The sequence below is a fragment of the Equus caballus genome, chromosome 2, assembly GCF_041296265.1.
Source record: "Equus caballus isolate H_3958 breed thoroughbred chromosome 2, TB-T2T, whole genome shotgun sequence".
Classification (NCBI taxonomy): Eukaryota; Metazoa; Chordata; class Mammalia; order Perissodactyla; family Equidae; genus Equus; species Equus caballus.
The window spans coordinates 77,198,406-77,224,611 of NC_091685.1; the positions used below are offsets into that span (position 1 = coordinate 77,198,406).

At 37.1% G+C, this 26,206-nt stretch overlaps 1 protein-coding gene across 10 annotated transcripts in view; it reads left to right on the forward strand.

Annotated features, from left to right (window-relative positions):
- The window catches only part of MARCHF1 (membrane associated ring-CH-type finger 1), a 763,974-nt gene that overhangs the window by 701,514 nt on the left and 36,254 nt on the right, over positions 1–26,206 (forward strand). For all 10 annotated transcript variants that reach the window (XM_070261421.1, XM_070261416.1, XM_070261419.1 and 7 more), the window contains one exon: positions 10,142–10,322. In XM_070261421.1, coding sequence (XP_070117522.1) covers positions 10,142–10,322 — 181 coding nt within the window. The remainder of the gene's footprint in view (positions 1–10,141; positions 10,323–26,206) is intronic.

Sequence of the window (26,206 nt, forward strand, 5' to 3'; positions counted from 1 at the left end):
ATCTATAAATAAATTATCTGCTTTGTCAATTATCCATGGCAAGTTGAGACTATCTTTGATGTAATGCTCAGCCAGATAAGATTAATGAATGGACAAAAAATGGAAAGAAGTCATGGTTGAGAATAAGGTTATGAAGATTCAAACACTTAGCAATCACAAAGAAAGAGATATCACAAAATCAGTTTGAATTAAGAATCTCTGCCACCTGCAGAAAAGAAAAAGACAAAAAAATTATAATGATAATTTTTTCTGATAGCTCTGTTATTATGTGTGTACGAAAGACTTACTCTTTGTCTGACCAAACATATTTATATGGTTATATCTACACATAAAGCAAATGAATTTGTGTTATCTGTCCTTTTGTTTTTCCTTTTCACCTCAGTGCATGCAGCTAATAAAAATTGAGCCCAATAACTTTAAGAATACATCTTTAGAAATAGCTCTAGTTTAATTTTGTCAATCTTAAAAACAAACCTAAAGACCTTAAAGCTGACATAAAATGAATTTTTGTGACGTGTGAGAATGTAGAGACAATCATTACATTGGGATATTCATTCAATGTTTATTATCTATTTACTCATCTATATGTCACCAAAATTATAAAGTAAGTTCTGGAAAGGTAAATGCTATTGGGGAAAATCAGTTGCTTTACCCAGAAGTAGATTGCACTCTGAGCTCACTAACAGAATATGGATAGGGCAGCAAAGTGATGTTTAAAAGGGAAGCAATTATCCCAAAGGGCACAATCTGTCTTTTAGTCTCTCCTGACTTGGAGGATTTGGACAGTTTGAGCTCGTCCTAAAACTAACAAGGAAGATCTGTTCTCTTGTTACGTATACTTGGGGCTGGGACTCTTGGAGCTACACATGCCAACATGCAAGGAAGAAAATCTAACGTACCCCATGAACCCATGGAGAATTCTGAGTCCCTGAAGAGGGCCTAGCCCACTATGAAACTAAATCACTAGGCTAGATCATAATAGAGGAATCCCTGTGAGAATCCTCGATCCCAATGAAGACTTCAACTCCTGGTACCAATAGGATGGAACCATCACCAGAGGTGGTAAGGGCCACAAGAGGAGAAGCTCAAGTAGAATCTTCCCAATCTGTTGCAGCTCATATGACCAAAATATCCATGAATTCGCATAAGACTTGGCCTCCTCTGCTTCCATTATGGGCACAGCAAGTGGTGATTATCTTCTTCTCTGCTGTTTTCTATCAGTGTGATGTCTAGTGGGAAGAAAATGCAGATGACCAGTTGCAACTTTGGATCAGCTCCAGCGTCAAGTTAGGAGCCAGGGACATTGCTATGTTGCTATCTTTGTTGTTGGTCATTCCCTACAGCTCTATGCAGATGGTCTGAGGTTTTGACCAAGTCAGTGGTCACAAATTAAGGCATGAAATTAAACTCAGGAAGTCATGCTATGTACCAGGGTTTTTTAAGTTGAAATATTCCTTTGAGAAAACAAAACACTTTAAAAACTCATTTGTGTGTGAAGAAATGTCAGTCATCTGTAGATGTTAAGAAGATTGTGTATAGATTCAGAATGACCAGTCTTATGATTACAAAAATTGTATCAGCTGACTATAAAATATTTTGATTCTTATGTCATAATTGTATTTTTAATTAAAGTTTTCAAGATATTTTTCATCTAAGGCTGAATGGTAGCTTGTAGTACTTATCTTCATCTCTATAAAGGAAATCTTAGAAATCTGATTTATAAGGCCTTTTTCTTTTAATTCCAAACATGTGTGCTAGTTCCATATCAGTCACAGTTGCTGGAAATAGCTGTTATTAGGAATAATATTAAATAGTGTCCATCTTCTTCTCTGCTTATTAAATGAGTTACTTCTCCTTTCTACAGCAGATCAGCTTGCTTGACTTCCTCTGATGCTCAGATAGGGTATAAAATTGGTACACTTCAGTTTAGTTCCTCAAATGCAAATTAAAGAGCACATGGTATGTGTAAGGATCATACATTTCTCACTTTCATTATAAGTGAATTTTCCCGAAAGGTAAACAAAACACTGGTAGTTGGTAAAAACTTCCGAGAATTGCCAAACCATTCCACTAAGCTACCTCTTTTGGTCTGTGCTCTGTACATATTTAAATAATAGCTTAAAGTGTAGCATTCGCAGTCCATTTATGGTCTAATAATTAGCCATCTTTACTCTGATTTTTTAACACTCATCACTTAAATCACTTTTAGTATCATGTTATTCTTTCCATACAAAGAAGACCTTGCCTCCAAATATTAATAAACAGCAATTTATTCAGCTCATAATAGCAGAACTGGCATAGGTGATATAGTTAATAAACAGCAAAGACTAGATTTGTGTGGTATAAGATTTAAGAGGAGTAAAACCTCAAGAAATGGAGGGAGCATTGGAGGGAAAGAAGATCTAGAGTCTATCTCATTAAAGGTGTTAAGTCTTAGGGTAGCTTAAATTTAGATGAGGTGTTATCATGAGAGGGAGGGTATCATGGGTATGAGATGGTGTTCCAGGAGATTACCAGAGGCACGCATTTCCAGAATCCAATAGGGTGAGGAAATAACCATCTGAGCATTAATTGAAAAAAATACTATTTAACCTTTATTGACACTAATTAACTTAATGCTTATAAACAGTCCTATGAGGTAGACACTACTATTTTCCTACTTTATGGATGAGAAACTTGAAAATACAAGAGATTAAGTAATTTAACAGACGTAGATGGGCAGAACTATGATCCAAATGCTGATCGTAGTTTTAACAATCACACCAGTGTTTCCCAACATTTTCTACTTCATCACACACATAGAACATGATAACATTTCTGAGTCAACTGTGGTTAATGGCCAACATACCTAGGAGCCTTAAACTGCTCTCTAAGCTGAGAGGAATCAATATCTTGGCACAGCAGAAACTTCTTTGTGGCAAAACTCACAGTCTGTCTGCTGGTAAGTTCTGTACCATGCCCCTATGCCTGTATGTTGGGCGTTAGAGGGAAATATGGTAGGATAGGTAAGACAAATCCAAATTATGGAAGGTCATGTGAAAACCACATGAAGTAATTAGGATTTTATTTGATTTATTATAGAGTTCTTGGAGAGTGGCAGTATTTTAAGAGGGCCTGAAAAACTATGTTTTAAGAATGATTTTAAAGGAGCAAAATCTTAAAGACAGTTTGTGTACCTGTTGACAATTCAAAACTACTAGAGAGATGGCAGTGAGGATGAAAAGGAACAAGGTAAGAAAAACAGCGAGGGATAAAAATATTGGAATATTGATGAAACTTTGAATATAGAGTCTGAAGTACATGAAAGGTTCAGATAAAGGCAAGCTGGGAGAATGGGATACTTATGGAATGGCATCTTTGGGAAGAAAAGCTATTTTAGAGATGGTGAGATGTAGGAAGTAGTGTCTCACTGGGAATACCCCATTACTGCAGTTGGACATTATTGGAGTTGGCTGACATTTTTGCTATTGAAGAGGTAGAGGTTGGTTTTGGAGATGGATGTTTTAAAACCACAAGTCTGGGAGTAATACTTGAAGCTGAAGCCCTAGACTGCCTCCCTAGGGTAGTCAGTGGACGAAGGAAAAATAAAAGGCTTAAGTACAAAACTTCCAGGATAAGCAGAGGGGAAATGCTGACAAAGAAATGGGGGGAAGAGGTGTAGAAATCAGTCTGTGGAAATGGAAGAATAACAGAATTGCAACATTGGAAAAGAAATATGAGGTCATGTAGTTTAATCACTCCTGTGTGGTGAGTTCCTTTTACGCTATGCTTGAATACTTTCAATGTTGGGAAATTCACACTCTCCTGGGGCAGTTCATTTCATCTTTGGAAAGCTCTGGGTATATATGTGTATATGTTTCATGGAAATTTGTTTCTTTTAACTTCTACTCATTGGATCCAGCTGTGGGACAGAACAAGATCAGTTGCCCTTTCACCGAATAGCCTTTCACATGTCTAAACAGAGCTGTCATATAATTTCCCCTTCCCTGCCTTTTTGTCCCTCTAAGATATCCGATATGGAAATTGGCATTTCTTTTTATTTGTCCCCAAATTACTATGCTCATTTTATTTTTTTATTGAGATATAATTGACATATAACATTATGTTAGTTTCAGGTGTACAACACAATGATCTGATATTTGTGTATATTGTGAAATGATCACTACAATAAGAGTAGTTAACATACTACACTCATACTTTAAAAGGTGCCCCTTTGACCTACAATTTTGAATTATGGTGGAAGAGTCTCAGCCATAAACTTAGCTATGTTAAATTCTATATTATTCCCCTATCGTCTCTCACCATGATCTCTCATCTATCCTACCATGTCAAATTATCATCTCATCTGTCGTATCTCCCTTATCATTTCTCACCTTTCCAGGCTCCAGAATGCTAACATTTTTGTCCTCCATAAGTAGTCACTATTCCAATCCCTACAATCATCTTATATGCTGTTCTGATTCCACTTTTCCCAACTTTAAGGGTAGTAATATAAGAGAAGTGTCACAGAAGCCAAAAAGGGAGAAGTATCAAGGAGGCAGGGTTAGTCGACAATGCCAAAAAACATCAGGAGAGATGAAGAGCTAGAAAAGGTCCTTGGACTTGACTATAAGGAGGGTGTTGGTAGCTTAACAGAAAAGTAATCTCAGTAGTAAGGTGGATGGAAGAAATGTCTCCCTTTCTTACATCACAGTTCTTCGAGGTGGAAAATGAGAGAGTCCTATAAACTGAAAGACAAACACGAAAAATTGCTTTTATAAAAACATGCAATGCATTACGTTTGTTACCTAGCAGCAATTATTGTTGATTTTATTGATCATTTGTATATTGGCAATAATGTCTTACTTTGGAATAGTGTTTATATTTTGTAGTATTTTCTCATGTATCTTATTTGAGCCTCATAATAGCCATATAAAAATTCACAGCTGAGAAAAGCAACTGTGTCAAACCTTGTCTGAGGCCAGCCGGCATACAGATCTAAATAGACTCCCTCACCTCGCTTTCCTTGAGACATGTCTGTGACTGGACTGACCTGGGGATTTAAATGTGTCAGAAGCTAACTCACCTGTATGGAGTCAGAATTCATGACTTTGGCCTTACAAGCATTTGCTCTAACCAACTTACCATTTCCTTCCTCTTTCAATATCAATTCTTCAGCGTCCTTGTGACTTACGGTCTCTCAAATCCATCCATTTCCCACCAGCTGGTTTCACTCACCAAACTGTTCCCTTAGAGCCTAGACCTTATGACCAACTGTTTTCACACTGTATCCTCCAATGCACAGGAATCCTTCACTCCTTTGTCCTTCCCATTTCTGACCTAGTGATCTGAAGACTGTGAGATTGTGCTTCCAACTGTAGGATTGCTCTCTGACTGCTGAACACTGCCAGGTCACAAAGCAATGTTAACAGCGTCTACTATAAATTCGTGCTGTCTAATCTCACCAGGGACCTCACGGCTGCTCCACAATTCTAATATTCATGCTTGGTTAATTTTCCATCACATTCTCCAAGTGGCTTTTTCTAATTATTTACAGCCTCTATAAGACCTTAACCCCATGCCTTCCTGCCTTCTGTTTAGCATACGTGCTGTCTTCTATATCACAGAAGTTAATAAGACCTCGCAGACCCAGCTAACTCAATTTCTTCTGCCTTCACTAGCTTTTCATCTTCACCGATCATTTTCCCTCTATCTCTTGCTCACAGAAAAAGATGGCTGTTTCCCTCCTGTGTATTCTTCCACTTGTCCAAAGATATTCGTCTGCCATACTTTCTTTCCCCAGACTTTCTTGACTTCTCGAGATCCTTCATTTAACAATGGGGCATTCTCTTGCCTGACTGTGTTTTTAAATGTCTACCTCCCTGTGACACCTTCACTGCTGCTTATGAACAAGTTCAAGTTTTCCCTGTTAAAAATAAAATTTTCCCTGATCTGCTCTCCTTTAACTGTTATGCTATATTTCTCAAAAAGAGAGAGAGATTAGCTCTCTTCACTCATTTACTTGAGCGCTAATTTCTCATCTACTGCAAATATCTTTCAATATGGCTTCTGTCCAACATGTATTCTAATCATTTTTTAACTTAGTAAAGTGAATGCTAAGAATGAGTGCCAAACTCTGAAGCATGATGATTCATTTTGAGTAAAGATCAACAGTCAAATTAAAATATTACGAATATAGCAGTATCCGTAATTACTGTGCTTAAAAATTATTTAGTTGGAGAGGGGAATGGAGAAAACTGTAGGTCGAAAATTGAGGGGATAGATCAGAAAGATTTGCCAAAAGAGAAGGGGAAAAAATGGCATGGAATATAGGAAGAGAGAGTCACAGGCCTGCACTTGAGATGCTGTCTGAAGGTCACAGGGATGCCCGCCTTTCGGAGTCGCATAAGTAAATGCGCTTTGCTGCCACAGCTAGTCATGGAAACCAAGGAAAGTTCTCAGAGATTTCTGCATACTCTGCAAGCTGAGAATCTTCCTTCTCCTTCCCAAAGTCACCACCTCAGTCTAGGTTCTTAATCCCTAGATGATTGTAATAGTTGGCCAAATGAGGTATCTGCCTCCGGGTTCTTCTCTCCCTTCAATTCCCACAATATGCTGATGCTATTGTCTGATTTTCTTTGCCTATAGCAAGAACTAAGAAAATGTGAATGAATGAAATGATGGATGAATGAATGAAAAAAAAAATCCCAAACTTACATAATCACTATAGCCTTCATAAAGTTTTTTTTAGTGATGAATTATTTAAGAAAAACTATGGAAAGCAAATATTCTGCCAGAGCCAAGAAACCTTGGCATGGGAGGGGCTGGGGAAGAATGGAAATCATTTTAAGATACATAAGACCAAAAAAAAGCCTACTTTTCTTAAAACTCAAACATTAAGGAAAGGACTTTAAGCACACACACACACACACACACACACACACATTTCCAAAATTTAATTTGCTAAATAGCATTTGCAGTCTGGTCTTCACAGAAAGCTAGAAATTATAAGGAAGTCAAAGTTTATTCAAGTCATAAATGGTGAAAGTCTCAACATATGCTGATTAGATTGTAAGCAGCCAGTTAAAATACTAAAATGTCAATAAAATCTGTGAATTTAGCTTTTTCCTGTCACTGGGTGACAGATATCAATGTAGATCACCAATGAATTTACAGAATCACTCACTTCCAAGTGTCCATTTCCCATAAGGTAAAAATACATTGAAACTATGAATATTTTACTGTGCAATTTTATTTTAGTATTAAAATCATTTTCTCTGCACAATTATTCTGTTGGAAAAAACATGTTTATGTTTTCATTTATAATTTGGCAATTGTGGTTTGTGTGAAGTATATCAATTTAAGAATTGTTTAATTCTTTCTGTAATGACATTATCATATTATTTTTTATTTCCAGTAGATATTGAAGTTGATATTTAGCCCTTAAATTCATTTAGAACAATCTCAACATGGTTTGAAGAAGACACTTGGGCACCAACTTGAGTTGGATAATGTAGAAAAAGTTCAAAATGTTAAAATCATGTAAAACTAAATCTTGTGAAATGGGAATGAAAATGAACTAAGCTTTTGATTTTCCGTATGAGAAATAAGCTTAATTTTAGGAAAAAATGATATTGCTGGCGGTGCTTCAGGTAACAGTTTCAGCAGAAATTTTTAAAAAGGAATCTGTAAGGTCTAGGAAGTTGGGTGACGGTCAGTATACTGCTCAGGGGTCACTTGGAACTCAGTAATCAGCAAGATCTTTGTTAAATTTGCTTATGAATACGTTACTTTTTTCATGTCCGTAAAAAATCAGAGCCTCAGAATGATCTCAGCAGCTGTGCAGCATTTGACAGTATCTTGTTTTAGCGATGAATTATCAGATGGTGTTAACGGCAAATTTTTCTTTTTCAAATGAGAAATTTGCCCCCCATCCCTGCAGGCTGTTCATGGATCATTGGGCTTCAGGGCCAGCCAGGAGGGACTTTCATTTTCATTTCTTGCTTGTTTATTTAACCTTTACTTCGACTTTTGTTATTTGCAGAGGTCGCAGTGATTGTTTCGTAAATTTTGTTTTCATTATTGTTGATAATAGTCATACATTGTCTTTAACTCAGAATTGCCTTGTTTAAGGCAGGAGTAGGCAAATGTTTCTGTAGAGGGCCAGATAACAAATATGTTCATCTTTGTGGCCAGATGGTCCCCACAGCAACTCTCAACTCTGCATTTATAGCACAAACACACCTCTAAACAGTACATAAACAAATGTGCTTGGGCGTATACCAATAAAACTTTATTTATAAAAACGTGCAGCAGGAAAAATTGGGCATAGTTTGCTGACCCCTGATCTAAGGGAGTATCTTTGTGTGGAGGCAGGGAGATAAGAGGTTCAAGGACTTGAGTAATATCAACTTCTCATGCTGTACAATTCGTTAGGTTTCAATGGCTCCAAAAATAACTATTACAACAAAATGAAGTGTTATAGAAACTCAGATTTGCTTTCAATGGTTGCTTTTATGATAAGTCATAGTTTGTTGACTGAACAATTCCTCCACTCAACAAACATCTACTGAGCACCTATGATGCAATCAACACTCTATTGGCAATACGTGTGGTACAAGTATACTAAGCCGTGTTCCCTAGGACGTACACATTTGGAAAGAGGAGATATTTTCTCGTGTTAAAGAATAAGCTCCCAGATAATTTTTAGTTTTTCCCCACCATATCAGCTTTTTATATGTGCTGCTACGTCCAAGCTCACTGCTTCCTACCTCAGTCCAGGGGAAAGCAGACACTGATTTTGAATTCCCTACGCTCTCATCCCACCGCTCACACCTGGAGAACTTTAGAAGTCAATGTTCCTTTTTGCTTACTTTATTTTTACTTATGAAAAAGAGACTCACGTCCTAGTGTACTGTTATACTTCTTTATTTTGAGGTTAGGGGAGTGTTGGGTTTCAATTCCTGTATCTTACTACAGTAGCAATCTGAGCAACCATTTCATTTCCCCTGGGGAGACAGCTAAGATAAATACATTTTTAAAATTCACTCTTTAAAACTCATGCTTCTGGAGAATAAGGCATATAGACCTAAAAGGCAAGGGCAGCAGCAGCTGTTCATTCATTCTTCCAGCCTGCCACCATGACAGCTCGGAAAAGTAACTATACAAATATTTTTTTTAATGTTCCATTCGTATTTCTGAGATTTCAAGCAATATTTCTAATCAAATTTATTAAGAACTTCTATCAGTTGGTTAAACCATAAGAATCATTGAAGCGCTAAGAGTTCAGTTCACAACCTTGAGATATGAAACCCTTATCTCACCCAATGAGGAAAACAAATTATTTTTAAAAATTTGAAGATGAGAATAATGAAGATTTCATAGACTGTGAATCTATGATACTAGAATTCACAGTAATTCAGTAAACTAGTTGAACTCTGAATTCCTTGGAAGATGTAGTAATTAACATTTTAAAACAATAGGATTTACTGTACTTGAACTTTATGTAACCAGTAATTTTTGTGACTTTTAAACAATGATGATTATTGACAGTTTAGGCCATTTGTTGTGACCAAAGATGTGTGCATGTTCCTGGGGAAATCTTTGTAATATTTCCAAGCTGAGACTTTCTGTATTCATTTTATTCTTTGCTAACATATTGAAATTTTTCAGATTTCTTTCACATTGGTAGAATAACATACTATTAAATTATACACCATGCCCTATAAAACGATCATCAAAATAAAACAATGAAGTTATCAGATTACAACATTCTCTAGAATACTTATAAGTCATAGCTTTTATACATGAAAGCAAGTTTAACTCATAGACACTGACCTATTAAATAGATTACCCTGGGGTATAGCTCAATATTTGTGCTGTTAAAATTGGCTTCAGTGCAGGAATGAAATAGTACATGTTTGACGTACTAGTGTCTAATGGTCTATGACATGACTTAAAACTCCAGCAAGGACCACACAAATGAAAGAAAATTAATATTGGGCATAGATTCAGTTCTAGCATCAAGTTGGAGTGAAATGCGCACGCGTTCTAAATCTCAGCTTGCAGTTTCTGATACTGCCTGGTATGAGTGAGAGAGGAAATCCGCTCGTGAGAAATGTTCTCTGGGAGAGCTCATCCAGGCTGCTGTGTCCTTCCCCAGGATCTGTCACTGCGAAGGGGATGAAGAGAGCCCCCTCATCACGCCCTGTCGCTGCACGGGCACCCTGCGCTTTGTCCACCAGTCCTGCCTCCACCAGTGGATCAAGAGCTCAGACACGCGCTGCTGTGAGCTCTGCAAGTATGACTTCATCATGGAGACCAAGCTCAAACCTCTCCGGAAGGTACGTATCTGCAGGAATTGGTTTGAGAGAGACAACTTGCAAAGCAGTTTTGTTTTAAAAATCCATTTCTTACCCCGGTCAGATATTGCTAACGTGCTAATATCTGTGAAGAGTACATGTCTTGTGTTGGGCTCCATGTGTGAAATGCAGCCAAGTGTTTGCAAGATAACCCTTCCTTCTTCTCTGTTTTATATTCTAGGACCCTGATTTTTATATCACACTTCGAAATCAAAAGAAGCATGTGTATGTGTATGTGTGTGTGTATATACAGATACATATATATATAAACCAAATATATTTGTAATTCAATGTAATTGAATTGATGGGAACTGAGAGAACTTTGTACTTACTAAGGTCAATTCCCAAGAAGGTTAGATAATAGATTACATTAACTAACATGAACTCATGTAATTTCTGGAAAGCCAGGCATTAGGTAATAGAAGAGAATGGTTTCTTCTGTGAAGTGTGGATAATTTTTTGTGTTTGCCTTTATTTGGGGATTTGGTTTGATGGTTCATGCATAATTAGATAGGAAGAAAAAGTGTTATTTTCCATATTGTGCATCAAGCTGTAAGAGAGAGGTAAGTATATTTTTATCTATAAACTTAATCTTCAAATTCCTCATTTATGTTATATTTTTCTAAAGAATGAAGGTAAGAACATGATTCAAAAATAAAGCTAGCGTCTCACTCAAAGCCAGCAAAGGCCAACTTGTAAAGCGTGCAAAATGAAGACAGTGAACTTTATGCAATTCATGCTTGATAGTTGGGCCTGTAACTTACTCATCTGTTTGCCTAACTGCAGCCTTACATATATGGATGCCTCGATTTCCAAAGGAGAGTGTGGAGACAACAATTTGAATAATGAATCTGCCTAGAGCGGCTTTTTCATTTAAATTAAATGCATAGCCAAAGTGGATAAAAAGAATGTTGCTTGGCTATAAGCCTGATGGGTTCTAGGATGAACAGAGATGTAAGGCAAACAAGAATATTCCAATAGACATCTGATCGGTGGCTGGCCATGGCACTTCTTCCTTAAGTCTGTCAGTTAGGGAGAGGGAGAATAGCATTCTCGGCTTTTGTGGTAGACTTCATTTTAAAAATCTGCAAATGGTTTATAGATGTCAAAGCGATGCACAAAATGCCTTTGGGATACACTTTGTCTCTTTTTAACATACAGGGTGACCTGATTGCCAAAAGGTGACACTCTGTTCCTCCAAGTCCCAGAGCAATCAATGCCAGAAATAGAAATGGACCCTTAACTCCTTGCCGTTTCTTTATCCACTGAGCAGATGCTGTGTGCTGTCTGGAGTAGCTAAATGACACATGGTGCTCTATGATTCTGTACATTTCTCTTCTTATCCCTCGGGGAACTACAAATTATTTCATAGCATCTGTACATTTCTCCATAGTTTTTTTTTAACCTACATCCATATAAAATTTTTATTTCAGCCTTGTCAAACATACATGAGGCCAACAATCTAGGATAATAAAAAAATTCATATTTTCTTTTCTTCATGCTATCTATTCCCTTCCCCTTTTTTTGTATAATAAACAATGCCTGATGGAACTTGAAAAGTCGTCTCCTTCCACCTTCAGCTTTTATAGAATCACCTGTTATATACAACTTTGATCCTTTCTTAGTATTCCATTCTCGATAATGATAATTAGCAACCCTATCAGGAAATACTTTTTTTTCTCAACTAACCTGTTTGTATACCAGAGAAAGTGAGCTAACACATCTATCTTTTTTAATCTTCTTAATAATGAATATTTTGTGGCAACCTAGTGGGTACATACTATCTGTTGATTAATGAAATACCCTAGTTTCTTTCTAAAAACATTTGCTTTTACTGGTCATAAATATTGATGAAGGACAGCATGTCACCATCCTTCACTTTTAATAGCATTTATACAGCTACAGAGGATGTTAGAGTCTAATCCGGAGGTGGCTTGCTGACAGCCCACAGATGTGTTTTATTTGACTCACAGGCTTTAGCGTTTGAATTAGTTACCAACATTTAAAGATGTGATTATTTCATTAAAATTCCACACATCTCTATTTTGTTAAAATCACAGTATCTGGCTTTACTGGGACCACATTCCCATAGGACCATAAGCAGTGGAGCTAAGTGGTGGCTAGCCCCTTTAAAGGCTCTTTGCTTTCAAGTTCTCCACATTTCTCAGGCCGCCTGTCCTTCTGACCCTGAGACCTTGTGCCATCTCCACTCATCTGAGTACCTCTGCAGCTCTAGTTCAGGGGTCTGAATTTTCAACTCCTGGTCTAACATATGAGTCCTAGACATCAGTCACATGCATTCTCTTCCTGCTTCTATGATTTCTGAGCTTTAAAAACCTAGAAAAGGTATTCCTAATTTTTACTTTCTCCTTTGAAACTATGGGTCACTGGGGTAATACTTAAATGGCAGTATCCAAAATGACTTTTCAGATTCTGAGGTGATATGAATTATACAGATATGAGGCATTTTAAACTGTTCTAGATTATTTATTTTGATGGCACAAAGATTCATCAACAGTTTTCTTTTGGTGGTTTTTAAGTGGTCGTTAAGAATGACAGGTATACCATTTGGTTAGAATATATTTGAAGTACAGCCAGTTAATTGCTCTCAACTCAGTAATTCCCTTATAGTTATAATGTTCCAAAGACCAACCACATGAAACAATTAATTTAGCTAATGATTCTGAATTTCTACCATTAGCCAATGGAGGCAGGAGATTCTGCTTAGATGAAATGGCTTCTTGAAGAAGAAAGGTGCAAATCTTCAGTCTGAAGAACCTTGGGGCTTAATAGTTACTCTAAAGATATCTGTAAAACGTTACCTCTTTAATTGCTGGTGTTACTACACCAGGATCTACAGTTAGCAAATTCATCAAGGTATCCCAGTGTTTCCAGAAGAAATCTTTAAAGTCTAAATAAAATCAAGGGCTTATTTGAGGAAAAGCAATTTTCATCATCTTTAAGTCAGTAGCTCAGCTACTTTCATAACACTCATTAAAAGTCCCATTAGTCTTCTGAGTTACCCAGAGCCAGAAATAGTTCTCAGGGCCCAGGAAAGTCAAGAAGTCACAAATATAGAAAGCACAGTGGCTACTCAGTGCAATTTGGAAATGCATACAATGTCGGTTAGGAAGCATAAACTAATCTCCTGTTCTGAAGCTGAAGAATTGCGTGGAGTTCAGATTTGAATCACACCTGAATGGGAGAAACCAGTTGTTGGCTATGAAGCCAAGCTTATGAGGACAGCAGATACTACAGACAACTTTATGTCCTCCCCTGAAATACTTCCTTGTATAGTTTTCCATATATAAATCATTTGACAAATATATAATACAAAATATTCAACTCTAGGCATCCTTTTATTCTTGTCTCATTTCTACAAAGAAAATGAGGCACTGAATCAATTAGTTTTGCTTTAGTAATGATTAGGTTGAACCACAGAAGTTGTCATTTTTGTAGATCAAAAATAGTTGCATATTTTAAAGTTCCTAATACGTAAGTTCTGCGTGAACTTATTAGGCCAAATGAAAAGGAATAATCATTTTGCTATTGCTACATTTCCACCATAATGACTTGGTTGAAAAGCTTTAGTTGAAATACTTATTTTAAAAAATAAAGAACTGTATTTGACAAATACTGTGTTTATTTCTTCCTTTCCTTAATTCGATGGCACGTCCATCTTTCAGAAGAGTAAAAAGGCCAATGCAAGTTACCAACTGCCCAAAGGTTATGATTGATGCTCTGCTGATCTGGAGGTCTTGCAGTTCATAACCTTCAAATTGGACAGAGCAGGGACTGAGGTCAGCTTCCTAGCTAGAGATTTCTAGCACCCTATTGAATAATGTTGCCTAATCACACATAAGAGAAATTCAAAATGCATCGTTTATTTACCATTGTGGGGGATTTGCAATTTCACTAATACAACTACCAGATACTGAATTTCTGCTATGTGCTAGGTATTCAGAATATATAACTTAATTAATTTCATCCTCATTACAACCCTATTTTAGGTAGGTATATGAAGCCCATTTTACAGATGAGGAAAATGAGACCCAGTGTCAAACTTACTCAGTATCACACACCCCAAAGCTCCTCGATTCTAAAGCTTGTGCTCCTTGCACTGTGCCACACTACCATAAATAGCTGACAGCCTCTCTCTGTAAGCATCAAAACTTTAGCTTTTCGGGTTTTGTTAAAGATTGGCACCTGAACTAACAACTGTTGCCAATCTTCTTTTTTTTCTGCTTTTTTTTCTCCCCAAATCCCCCCAGTACTTAGTTGTATATTTTAGTTGTGGGTCCTTCTAGTGTGGCACGTGGGATGCCACCTCAACATGGCCTGATGAGCGGTGCCGTGTCCACGCCCAGGATCCAAACCCTGGACCACTTAAATCAGAGCGCGCGACCTTAACCACTCGGCCATGGGACCAGCCCCAAAACTTTAGTTTTTATTTAAACCATTTATAACGGAAATCTTTCAAAATAAACCTTTCTAAAATAAAAATTTTCTGAGGTCTTCCTTCATAAACATGGATATTTTATCCAATATCTTCTAATAACTAGTTATATCATTATATGAACATCAATTATTTCATAAGCTGAAAACGTTAACAGCTTCAATAGCTTGAAAACACATATAAGGCTGCTTATCTTCATTCTGCTTCCGCCAGCTTGCTGTGTTTAAAAGCCCTTCTCTCTGCCTGTTGTTTCTCTTTCTTTCCTGCTCACAGAGCATCTGCTGTCACTTCTCTGTTCCTCCAATAGCCCTTATTCAACATTTTACATAGCTACTGCTTTTTTACTTTAAACAACAACAACAACAACAAAAATCAAGAGTTACAGAATTGGGTCTATAAAAGGCTGAAGTCGGTTCCGCCTGAACGTCTGCAAGATTCTCTTTTGAGCGCTGGCAAGTTTTAGTGGGCATGGACATTCTGGATTCTAGGCGTTCAAGAATCATTCTAGGATTCTTGGCGTTCTCTTTCCCATCTTCCTTAATTCTCAATTTTATCAAATGACTTGGGATTACATGATAAGAAAACCCTCAGAAAATGAAGTTTTGATATCTCAGGCTGTTCCCCCATAATTAGAGCCTGGTTCTGGGGAGTAAGTTTGCTGTTTCATTTCTTCACAAATATATAACCCTGGAGTGAATGAAAATCTCTGCCCTGGTATGCGGCCAGACAAAGCTTTCTTTATACTTCTTGCAAAAACATCCACACTCATAATTTGCAATGCATACTCATGCTCTCATCTTCTTGCACTGATTCAGTTCCATTATTTTATGAACCCTAACGGCAGTCTAAGCGGTTTAGAATACCCTTAGGAAATGATTTTGTTTTCAAACTCACTCTCTCCAAATGAGCTAGATGAGTTTTCCACAACAAATTTCTCACTGTCCAACGGTGGTATTGTCTACAGCCAAACACTTCCCTTCACTCCTGCTGCTTCATTCAGTGAGAAGCAGGAGCCCAGCAGGCCACTTAGCTGATTGTTGTGGGAAAGGAAAGGATGAGGAAACCCCAAAACAACAAAAAGAGGACCATTAAAAGAAAATTGTTTCAACTCAATTGGAACATTCTCCTTTCCACTGAAATGTCTTTCTTGTTGTTTTTATTTGTTTTATTGCCTTAACATATTTATCCTCTCAAAACTACAATTGAAGGGCCAGCCCTGGTGGCCTAGTGGTTAAGTTCAGCACACTATACTTCAGCAGCCCGGGTTCAGTTCCCAAGCGTGGACCTGCACCACTCTGTTAGCGGCCATGATGTGCTGGTGGCCCACATACTGAAAAATAGAAGAAGATTGGCACAGATGTTAGCTCAGGGCAATCTTCCTCAGCAAAAAACAAAACTACAATTGATATTTCAATTAAAATAATATTCCAGTTTGAGTAGATAACAACGCCAATATGTCTTATGAGGTAGAAAATACAAGTGTCTCATGATATTTTCTAGTAGGTACTTGGAATTTATCATATGGCCTTCATCTTTTTGTCTTTTGAGGAAATACTGGTAGGTCCATTTGTCTTTGCAATTTACAAAAGTTGTGTAGTTAACTGGATCAGTGTTATAGAATAGTTTGTTCAAAATAGAAATACTCTTCTCTGAGCAGCAGAAGAGCTTATTCTTTTGTGAAGCTTCCATCCGTAAACACAGTCCTCCCTCTAGGCAGATTTGAGCCCACACAAGCAGCAAACTGTGTTCTGAAGATTGTTCTGAGAGGGCTCTAATGAAGCCCAGTTGACTCATTCAGTCGGCTCACTGTACTATGTACTATGTGCCAGTCAAGTTCAGTTGCAAACCAGATAGAAAAAAACTCTGCTCTCAGAGAACATATAGTCCAATGCAGAAAGATGGAAAAGGATGAATTACTGACAATACTTTGTAATAAATTTGAAAGGCAGGATAGTAGGTAGGTGGTGGTGTGGGGCTCAAGGTGAGTGGTGATGTTGAGAGTTGAATGGTAAATGTAATTCAAAGAGAGCAAGCCACCATCATACGTTTGGTTTTTAATTGTGAGATCATCCATATAAAAGATGTGGTTTTTTTTACAATAACTATAAACACATAGCAAAATGACTGTCTTTTCTCTTTTGTTTTCCATGCTTCACAGAAGCTAGGCTAAGCAAGAAGGTATTACTTAGCAATTGGACATCAAGGAGACTGGAGAGAGAGAATTAGGGAATATAGAGCAGAATTTGATAAAGAATGTCACAAAGGAGACTTAAATAAACAACCCCGGAATATCATTGTTGGCTGGGACATTTCTCTTCGGTACTTCCGTGTTAGTTGATCCAATTACATACAACTTTAGCTCTGTTTCTCTCTTTGAAAGTTATCCTTTAAAGGACATAACCTCACTTGTTTGGTAAGAATGTCACCTTGTGTTACTATTCTAGATATGAAAAGAAACACTTAACTTACATTAGATTTGCTACTTAAATCTTTAACAGGATACAGTTTCACCATTGGGAAAATCCATTTTTATTTTGACAAGGACTATGGACATACAAAATGGAACTTCTTTTGTGTAGTGTTTATTTTGATATTTGATACATAAACTATGGTTAAAATGATGGAATCAATATTACAATGATGCATGTGGAAAACATAAAAACATCAAATTAGAATGTGCAGAACACACAGATACACACACAGTTATAAAAAGATTTCTCCAAAGCAGCATCTTCACGCACACACACACATACACACAGTTACAAATAAAGATTTCCCCAAAGCATCATCTTCTGATAGAGTTGGGTTTTTTTTTTTAATGGGAATGAAGTTATATTTTTCTTTCATTTTAATTTTTCTTAAGATGATATAGTGATTGAGTTTTAAGTTACTTTTACATTTAAATTTTCCTCCAGCTAAAGATTTTTTTTCTCTCAGCTGGGATTTTTTCCTAATTCATTATTCCAATTTCTCAAATCTTAGCATCAAATATCAGAAAAAATTTCCTTTTAATTATTTGAACCATAAAACATTATAAATCAGCATGGCTTTTTTTAAAGCAAATATTTTAGACCAAATCAAATTCCATTTTCTTTTGGATTGACAAGTAGGAGAGAAATGAGGAAGACTTCAGTATGATCTATCTGGACTGATGGTGTCTAGCCACGTCGTACATGCATCAACATGTTTGTGTGAAATCATCATCATTATAATAAGATAGGCAGCTGAAAGTTTTCACTCCTAAAGAGAACTAATCTCTCACAAGCCAGATTCCTTCCAATTTTCTATTTTCCTCTACATGGTGCCTTCAAGTGGCTCCTCTTCTCTTGTTTCCCTCACGGATATACCACCCACAGCCTAATCATACCAATGCTATTATCTTGCATGTGAATGTTTTCCCCTGAATTAGGCCAATTTACCCACTCAGCACAGGTATAGCAGAACCCGTGAAATGTACAGCATGCAAGATTATAAAATGTGAGGGAAGCGGGACAGGAGGCAGAGAGGTTGGGCAATCCACACCCAGTTCTTTATCTCATTCTCCCTGGTAGAGAGTGAGTGATGAGCAGAGAGAGAGGCAAGCTGTGTTACTCCACAGGGAAACATGAAGCAAAGAAAAAAAGAGGTTTAGCTAGAAGACAGCAGTGCTTTATTGCATGGACTTCCTTCCAGGGCACCGCATACTTCCCTCCCCTAGCACACAGAACCAAACCTACTCTCCAAGAATGATAAATATTTTGAAATCCTCTTTTAACTGAAATAGAAGGAAAGTAGCTAAATAAAAAAAGACAAATAGGCAATTCAAATAGTAAAGAAAAGAGTACTGGGCTAAGAGTCAGAACATCAAATTTTAGTTCTGGTTTTGAAGCTTAATCCCTCTGAGCCTTGTCTCAGTTTTTTCATCTGTAAAATGAGGCGACTGAACATGATTATCTTTTAAGTTTCTTTGAACCTAAAATTCTGTGATATCATGAAAAGCAAAGTGAGGAACCCACTTTTTTTAAAAAAAGAAAGACACCTCAAGTTCAAATGTATTTTAAATGTTCAGAAAAAAAGGGAAATGGGTATAGAGAGAATCCTTCATGTTTAAAGTAGCTTAGGTTGTGTGGGACAGGATGCTGAGTAACGAAGGAGTCCAAGGTCTGAGAGCTGAAGAAATAACCTGTGTGCTTCCTTAAGCTTTGTTATTGCCCTTTAAAGCACACCATGGTGAGGAAAACAAGACATAGTCTCTCTATATTTAAAAAGAAAAAGCATTGAAAAGCATGATTTGGGGCTAGCCCAGTGGCGTAGTAGTTAAGTTCATGAACTCTGCTTCGGCAGCCAGGGATTCATGGGTTCAGATCCAGGGCACAGACCTACATACTGCTCATCAAGCCATGCTGAAGTGGCATCCCACATATAAAATAGAGGAAGATTGGCAACAGATGTTAGCTCACGGCCAATCTTCCTCACCAAAAATAAAAGGAGGGGGGCATGACTAAAAGAAGACAGGGAAAAAGAAAGGAGCAAAAAAGGAAGAAGGAAGAGTAAGAGGAGGAAAGAAGCAGAGAGAGGAAAGGAGAGTGTTTGAGGGCAGTTGAGTATCAAGAAGGCATCCTGAAAAGTGACTGGAAGCTGGGTGTAAGTGTCCATGCCGCAATTTTTCTTCTTATAAGTTGTAAGCAGGTGGCTAAAGACTAAAGTGAAGTAAATTCAAGTGATTCTTGACAGCAAAGCTGTTCAGCAGCCCTGAGACATACACAGAAAACTTCTGACCCTAAAAATAGAGGCACGCTGGGCTGAAAGCCATTTTCTCCTTATCACAGTAAAGGAAACCAGTGTGGATTGAAGATATAAGCAAATCAGTTTAGTTGTCTAAGAAAGATATTCTATTTTCTTAAAGGTTAGAATTTCTGTAAATATAGAGCTAGTTTAATACAAAAGTTTATATTTTTTGAAGTATTTTTATCAATAAACAAGGTAACAAATTTTGAAGCTAGATTCTTTTCTGGATCTGAGAAATGGCTTATTCCCCACAAGCCTGATAATCTCCTATTGGACTCTATTCATAAATCAGACCACACCAACAGCCAGCTGTGTCTGAAGGACCACACGGAGAGGGTTCCAGTAATGCCAGTTATGATTCCCTACTCCTGCTTTATTCATTCAGTCAAGAGATATTTATGGACCACCTGCCATGTGCCAGTCACCATCCCTGGCATGAAGATTATAGTGATGAACCAGACTAAACTTCTGATCTCAGAGAATTTCCTGGGATGGGGATGGAGGCTGGGAGTTTGAAAATGAGTTAGTCATAATATTTTTAAATGGACTTGAAAACAGTATGGGAGATAATTCTAGTAACTCCAGACAGGGTTAATATAATTTCAACTATTAAATTATAACTCCAGGGAAACTTATGGGAATTTTTAGGAGAAGAAATCCTCAATTTCACAACTACCTCTGTTCCATTAGGGGAACAATTTGATAAGGAAAAATAAGACAAAATGGTTGTCAAATGAATGTCGGGAACCAGAGCTAGAAAGATGAAGAAGACAACCCTTTCAAGATGGCTGAGAAAATTACCAACAGTATCTGCTCAGTCCCATAGGTAATTTCCTTTTTATCAGGAACCAGATAGGTAATATCAATGAATGAAGAAGCACTCTGGCTTTATGATGATAAATGGCAAATAACGCAGTACTGGGTTATAATAAGGAGTGGTGGAGACTGTGACATTCTGAAATAGATGTGCCTACTTCAAAGGAAGAAGTAGCTACTCAGCTCTAATTGATTGTTGCCAAATTAACTACTTTTTCATATGAAGCCAAAATTCTAGATTTAATTTAATCTCTTCCAATTTTTTTAAGTAATAGTAACAAATTCAAATTTGAAAACTGTTCAGGCAAAGCAAAACAGATCTGAAGCCTTGATTCAGCCCACAGACCAAGAGTTTATGATCTCTGCAGGATAGAAATGTCCATATATCTCTGCAAATATTTGCCCAGTGGGCTACAGCATAATGCAGTGGAAAGAGCCCAGATTGAATGTGCAGAAGAACCGCACTCAAACCCCAGTGTAGTTGGCCTGTGGCCATAGGTGAGTCCTGTGACCTGAGATGGGTTCCTTGTCTATCAAAAAAGAGGAGGAAGGTGGAGAAGTAGGAATAATATCTACTTTGCCAACCTTTCAGGGTGTTGAGGAATAAAATAATGCAAGTAAAAGTACTTTGTAAATGGTAAAGTCCTATAAATTGGAGATATTATTCTTTCCCAGCTCTCCATTATCAACTCTGTAGCAAATTCACTTTCTGTTCTTACTAAATCAATATTTAGCATTGAATCCACTTTAAGGCCAATAAGAGAGTAGCATGCACCTTTTCAAGGAACTGACTAGAGAGCACTGGATGATTGCAGGGATATCTGCATTAATTAATTTGTAGTCCAGTGATTCAGAACGTGTAGTCATCCAGATAAGAGTTATGCTGGTTTAAGTTTGCAACCTAGTTTGTCTATAAGGAATTGCTGACCAAATTAATAAAGTAAGCAAGATTAAGACAGGAAAGTCATTAACATACTGGAACCTTTCCAGGAGTTCATAAAAAATGTTAAAGAAAATAAAGAAAATCATTAGCCTTGTCTGGCATATTTGAACAAAATTTATTTTGTGCTTACTTTCTAAAGTGTTCTGCTAAGTAGACCAGGCAGTCATTGGCATATGAACACCTGATAGAGTAATTAATCATTGTTATAGATGCATTGAAATAGTCCTTTTAAAGACTTCTACAAAGTAATCCAATAGTCCAGTTATTTTTATTTACTCTATCTGACTAGCGTAATGATTAAGAGCTTGATTTCCAGAGTCAGTCTGCCAAGGTTTGGGTCTTTGAAAGTGGTCGTTATAGCTTTATGGCCTTGGATAAGTTACTTGGTTTCTCCACACCTGGATTTCCTCATGTGCAAAATGGAGATAATAAAGGATATGCCCTTTACATGGTTGTTAGGAGATCTGAGTGAGATAATACATGTAAAGCACTTAGCACAGTATCTGGAACATGTTGAGAATAAACTTTAACTATTAGTATCTGTAAGTTTTAAATGGTTTTTTTTTTCAACTTTTCAGCGTCTTTGGTAGTCCTAAAATGTTTAAGTTACAAGTGTCTTTTGAGTTTATGACTTCTTTCCAAAGCTGTTTAAAGCAGTAGAACTGTCCTTTTTGTGTGTGTGTGTGAGGAAGCTTGGCCCTGAGCTAATGTCTGTGACCATCTTCCTCTGTTTTATGTGGGATGCTCACACAGTGTGGCTTGACACGTGGTGCTAGCTTCATGCCTGGGATCTGAACCTGTGCCACAGAAGCGGAGCATGCGAACTTAACCACTATGCCACCGGGCCAGCCCCCTCGCCTCCTTTTTTAATGCAGTCTTATTTAGGATTCAAAAATGTAAGAAAGGTAAAAGGACGCAGAGTTAACTGAAACCCTATGGTGTGACCCAGCTGATTAAACTATGGTGCTCCCTAAGGATCTCATATCAGCAAAGCCAAGATGTGCTCACTGGAGCCACACAGGGTACCCTGGAACAGTTTAGAGTGTTGGAAGATATGTTCCAAAAGACTATGTGCACGGATTGAGTACATAACTTCAACCCCCACCCTTGATGAGCCACTAGTGTTGGTTAGGTTCAAGAACCATTATGTCAAATGGAAGAAGCAGCTGTGAACAACTCAGCAACATCTGTCAACACGAGCACCAATCCATACTATTTCAGTGAAAGGAGAGACTCCCTTCCCTACAACTGCTGTCAATACCTGTCCTGTGAGTCCTGGAATTCAAATGCCTATGCACCTGACTCACCTGAGCCTTCTGGCACTGAGAAACCTTGAGCAACTGGTACCTTGACCTTCGTCATGGATTCTTAGCTTCATGGTGCCATGGGAGTCTCTGGTCCTCCTTGACCCCTGTTTCCTGTGACATCTATAGACCAATTTGTGCAACTGTGTGCCTTACCTGGGGAAGATGATCCCAGCAGCCCAGATAAGTATCTCTTCCTAAAGGTGCCCTAGCTAAGAGGGCTTGGCTGGTACTAATCTTCACACAGCTCCTGAGGAAGGTTTGTGATCCAAGCCCTGATCATCAGAAAGATATTTCCAAACTCTTTTAATGAGTAGACTCAAATCAAAAAAGACCAAGCTCAGGGGTTAATCTGTTTCTATAAGAAAATTATCTTCCCACCTTTCCTCATAGCTGACACCTTCTGTCTTCCCTTTGAGTGTCTCCTAATGCAAATTTCTGAATCATAGTTATCAGGTTACTTTGGAGGAATAGCAGAAATTATGCTCCTGGCTTACCCCTTGAGTTTAACTCAATGAAACCCAGCCAAAGTCATACAACTTAAGAATTCCTGCTCTTCACAGGCCATGATTTATCTCCTTCAAAAAACATTTTGATTTTGGTGGAAATTAGAGGATATCAGGGCTTATAACTTAGAACATACAACCCCAGTGCTATTTAAACACTTCCATTGGAGAGGGAAAGAATGACTTTTCCAATATTTTTTAGGAAGCTTCCATGACTTGGTGTCAGAAATTGATGAAGAAAGCTCAATTGGTTAAATTGTATATTTATATTTTAGGCACCCATCAATTAAGAAAAAGAAGAATGTAGATTTTTTAAATCCCTTAGAAATCAGACAGCTAATAAGAAACATACAAGAAAAGACTTGAAAACAAAAATTGAGCAAATATTCCAGAAACTAGACTAAAAGGACAAGAGGAATAAAACAGTTTTTTGGAAGTCTTAGTAAAAGTAGTCTAGAGTTAGGTTAAGAAAATTTTTAGATACTGAGAAGAGAAAAAGAGAAAAGTGTGAGAGAAATAATGCAAGAGAGCTTCTGCAAAATGAAAGGCATGATTATCCAGCACAAATGAATAAAGACTTAGAGGTACGTTACTATAAAAATTCAGAATAACAAGAATAAGTAATAGTAAATTTTGGAATCTTTCAAAAAGCTTCTGATGAATTCCATTGGGATCAGAATTATGGTGTTCTTCCAACAATACATCCTAAGAGACGGTGCAGTAATAACTTGAGTATTCTGAAGGAATATTCAACCACAACTCTAATACTCAGCAAATATACCTATAAAATCTAAGAGTGGAATAAAGATTTTCAGACAATGCAAGGATACTAAAAACTTACTTCCCATGCCCTCTTAGGAAACTTTTCAAGGGAGTGCTTGAGCAAAGTAGGGGACTTGATACAGGAAAAAAATTAGGATTAGAGAAGCACAGCAAGCAACATAGCAGAGGAGCAAAGAAGCTCCTAGCACAAGGGCTGTGCACCCAGCATTTCTAAACTATTTGAAAGTGATCACCCCTAGGGAGGCTGCAGAGGAGTAGAGCAGAGCAAAAGATAATGTAGACCAAGAGAGTGACTAGCTTAGACTGGAGAATAAAATAGAATCCTCAGGATCAGAGGTCTCTGGGAAAAAATCAATTTGCTAGAATATTTGATTTGCTTGAGGAATAAGATTGAGGGGTTTTGGATAGGTGCAATGAAGGATATAGAAAAAAATTAAGGGAGGTACATCCTAAGCAAATAATTAAAAGAGGATTATCTCTAAAATGCAAGAGAAATTTATTGACAAGGTGAATTATTACCCTCGAGCAGCGATTCTCAAACTTTTTGGTCTTAGAGACTCTTTGACTCTTACAAATGGGTTATATCTATCAATATTCATCATATTAGGAATTGAAACTGAGAAATATTCAAATATGTACTTATTAAATCATTTAAAAGTAACAATAAGAAACATTTGCATGTTAAGATTAGTAATATGCTTTTATGAAAAAAATTATTTTCCAAAACAAAAAATATTTAATAAGAACAGTTGCATTGTTTTTCATTTTGCAAATCTCTTTAATGTCTGGCCCAATGGAAGACAACTGAAATCTCATATCTGTGTGTGTGTTCAGTCTGTTGTGATACCATACATCACGGAGCTTCTGGAAAATCCTACCATACAAAAGTCTTCAATAATTATTATTAAATAGTTTTGACCACAGTGGTCCCTTGAAAGATTCCCAGATAACACTTTGAAAACACTGCTCTAGAGTAACACTTGATTTCTTAAAGAATTCCATTTTATATAGTGAAAATATAAGTTCTTCTATTGATGTAACCAAAATAGCCATACACTTACAGTGGGAGGTTATGGGAATGTGAATGAGGAGGACCGTAAGCATTAAATCACCAACAACAATAAAAAGAGATCAATAGATGATGTGTAATATCACTAAGTTGTCAAGCATAGAAGCATGCTATATAAAATGATGGAGGTAAATGTCAGAAACGTCACCTCCCATGTTTAAAAGTGATTGCCTCTAAATAATGGTAAAGAAAGGTGCAGAAGGATAGAGCAGGAGATTGTCGTAAAATGAAATTCTATATAGTCTTTAAAATGAGCTTTTTCTGTGGGTTTATGGAAATAATCTCAAAAATCGAATCACGTTTTGATTCAGAAGCCCTGAGGAGCACTTGAGATTCTTCATTTCTAACAAGCTCTGAGTGATGCTGGTGCAGAACCATAGTTTCTGTAGCTTTGACTCGCAAAAGCAGGAAGTTATTCCTAACTCAGGTCTTCCAGTAATTCTGATCGTATCAAAAAGAAAGCCTCAATTAGGTACTAGATTATCTTTTATGTCTCTCCCATACTTTCTAAATTCTTTGAATGACATAGTCTCAGAACTTTCGTTAGGGAACAATATCTCACTAAACTTTAAAAGGAAATTCGTGAGAAAACTGGTAAAATCTTAATGAAGTCTGGACTTTAGTTAATATTAGTGAACTATGTTGGTTTCTTTGCTTTGACAAATGTATTATGGTAATGTAAGATGTTAACATTAGAGGAAACTGGCCAAGGGGTGTATACAGCCCTTATTATCTTTGAAAGTTTTCTATAAATCTAAAATTACTCCAAAATTAAAAGTTTGTTTAAAAATGTTAAATAAAAGAGGAAATAATAAAAGCAGTAAAAGCTGAAATACTCTGGTTAGACTAGTGAGAAAAGTAAAGAAAAAGGGACCCAGAGTCCTTCCTGTTCTCTGATCCCCTTTGACCTCTGAGAGCTGCTGGAACTCTGAAAAATCCTTGGTCTCTAAAGAAAAAGATTACGAACACTTACTCGAACATTTTACTTTATAAGGGGGAAAAAACACAAGACCTACAGATTGTTAAACATCTTTCTCAAAATTGCATGCTTGTGTAAAATTATAACCAGAATGCAAGATTTCCTTGTATGTTCATTGCTTTTCACCAGCTATAGGTTTTACTTAGACATGCCTACTTTCTTCTCTAAAATAGAGGGGTTTTCTTCAGTATGACCACAAGATACACTCACATGTTTCATCCAGATAGCTCCCACATGAGACTG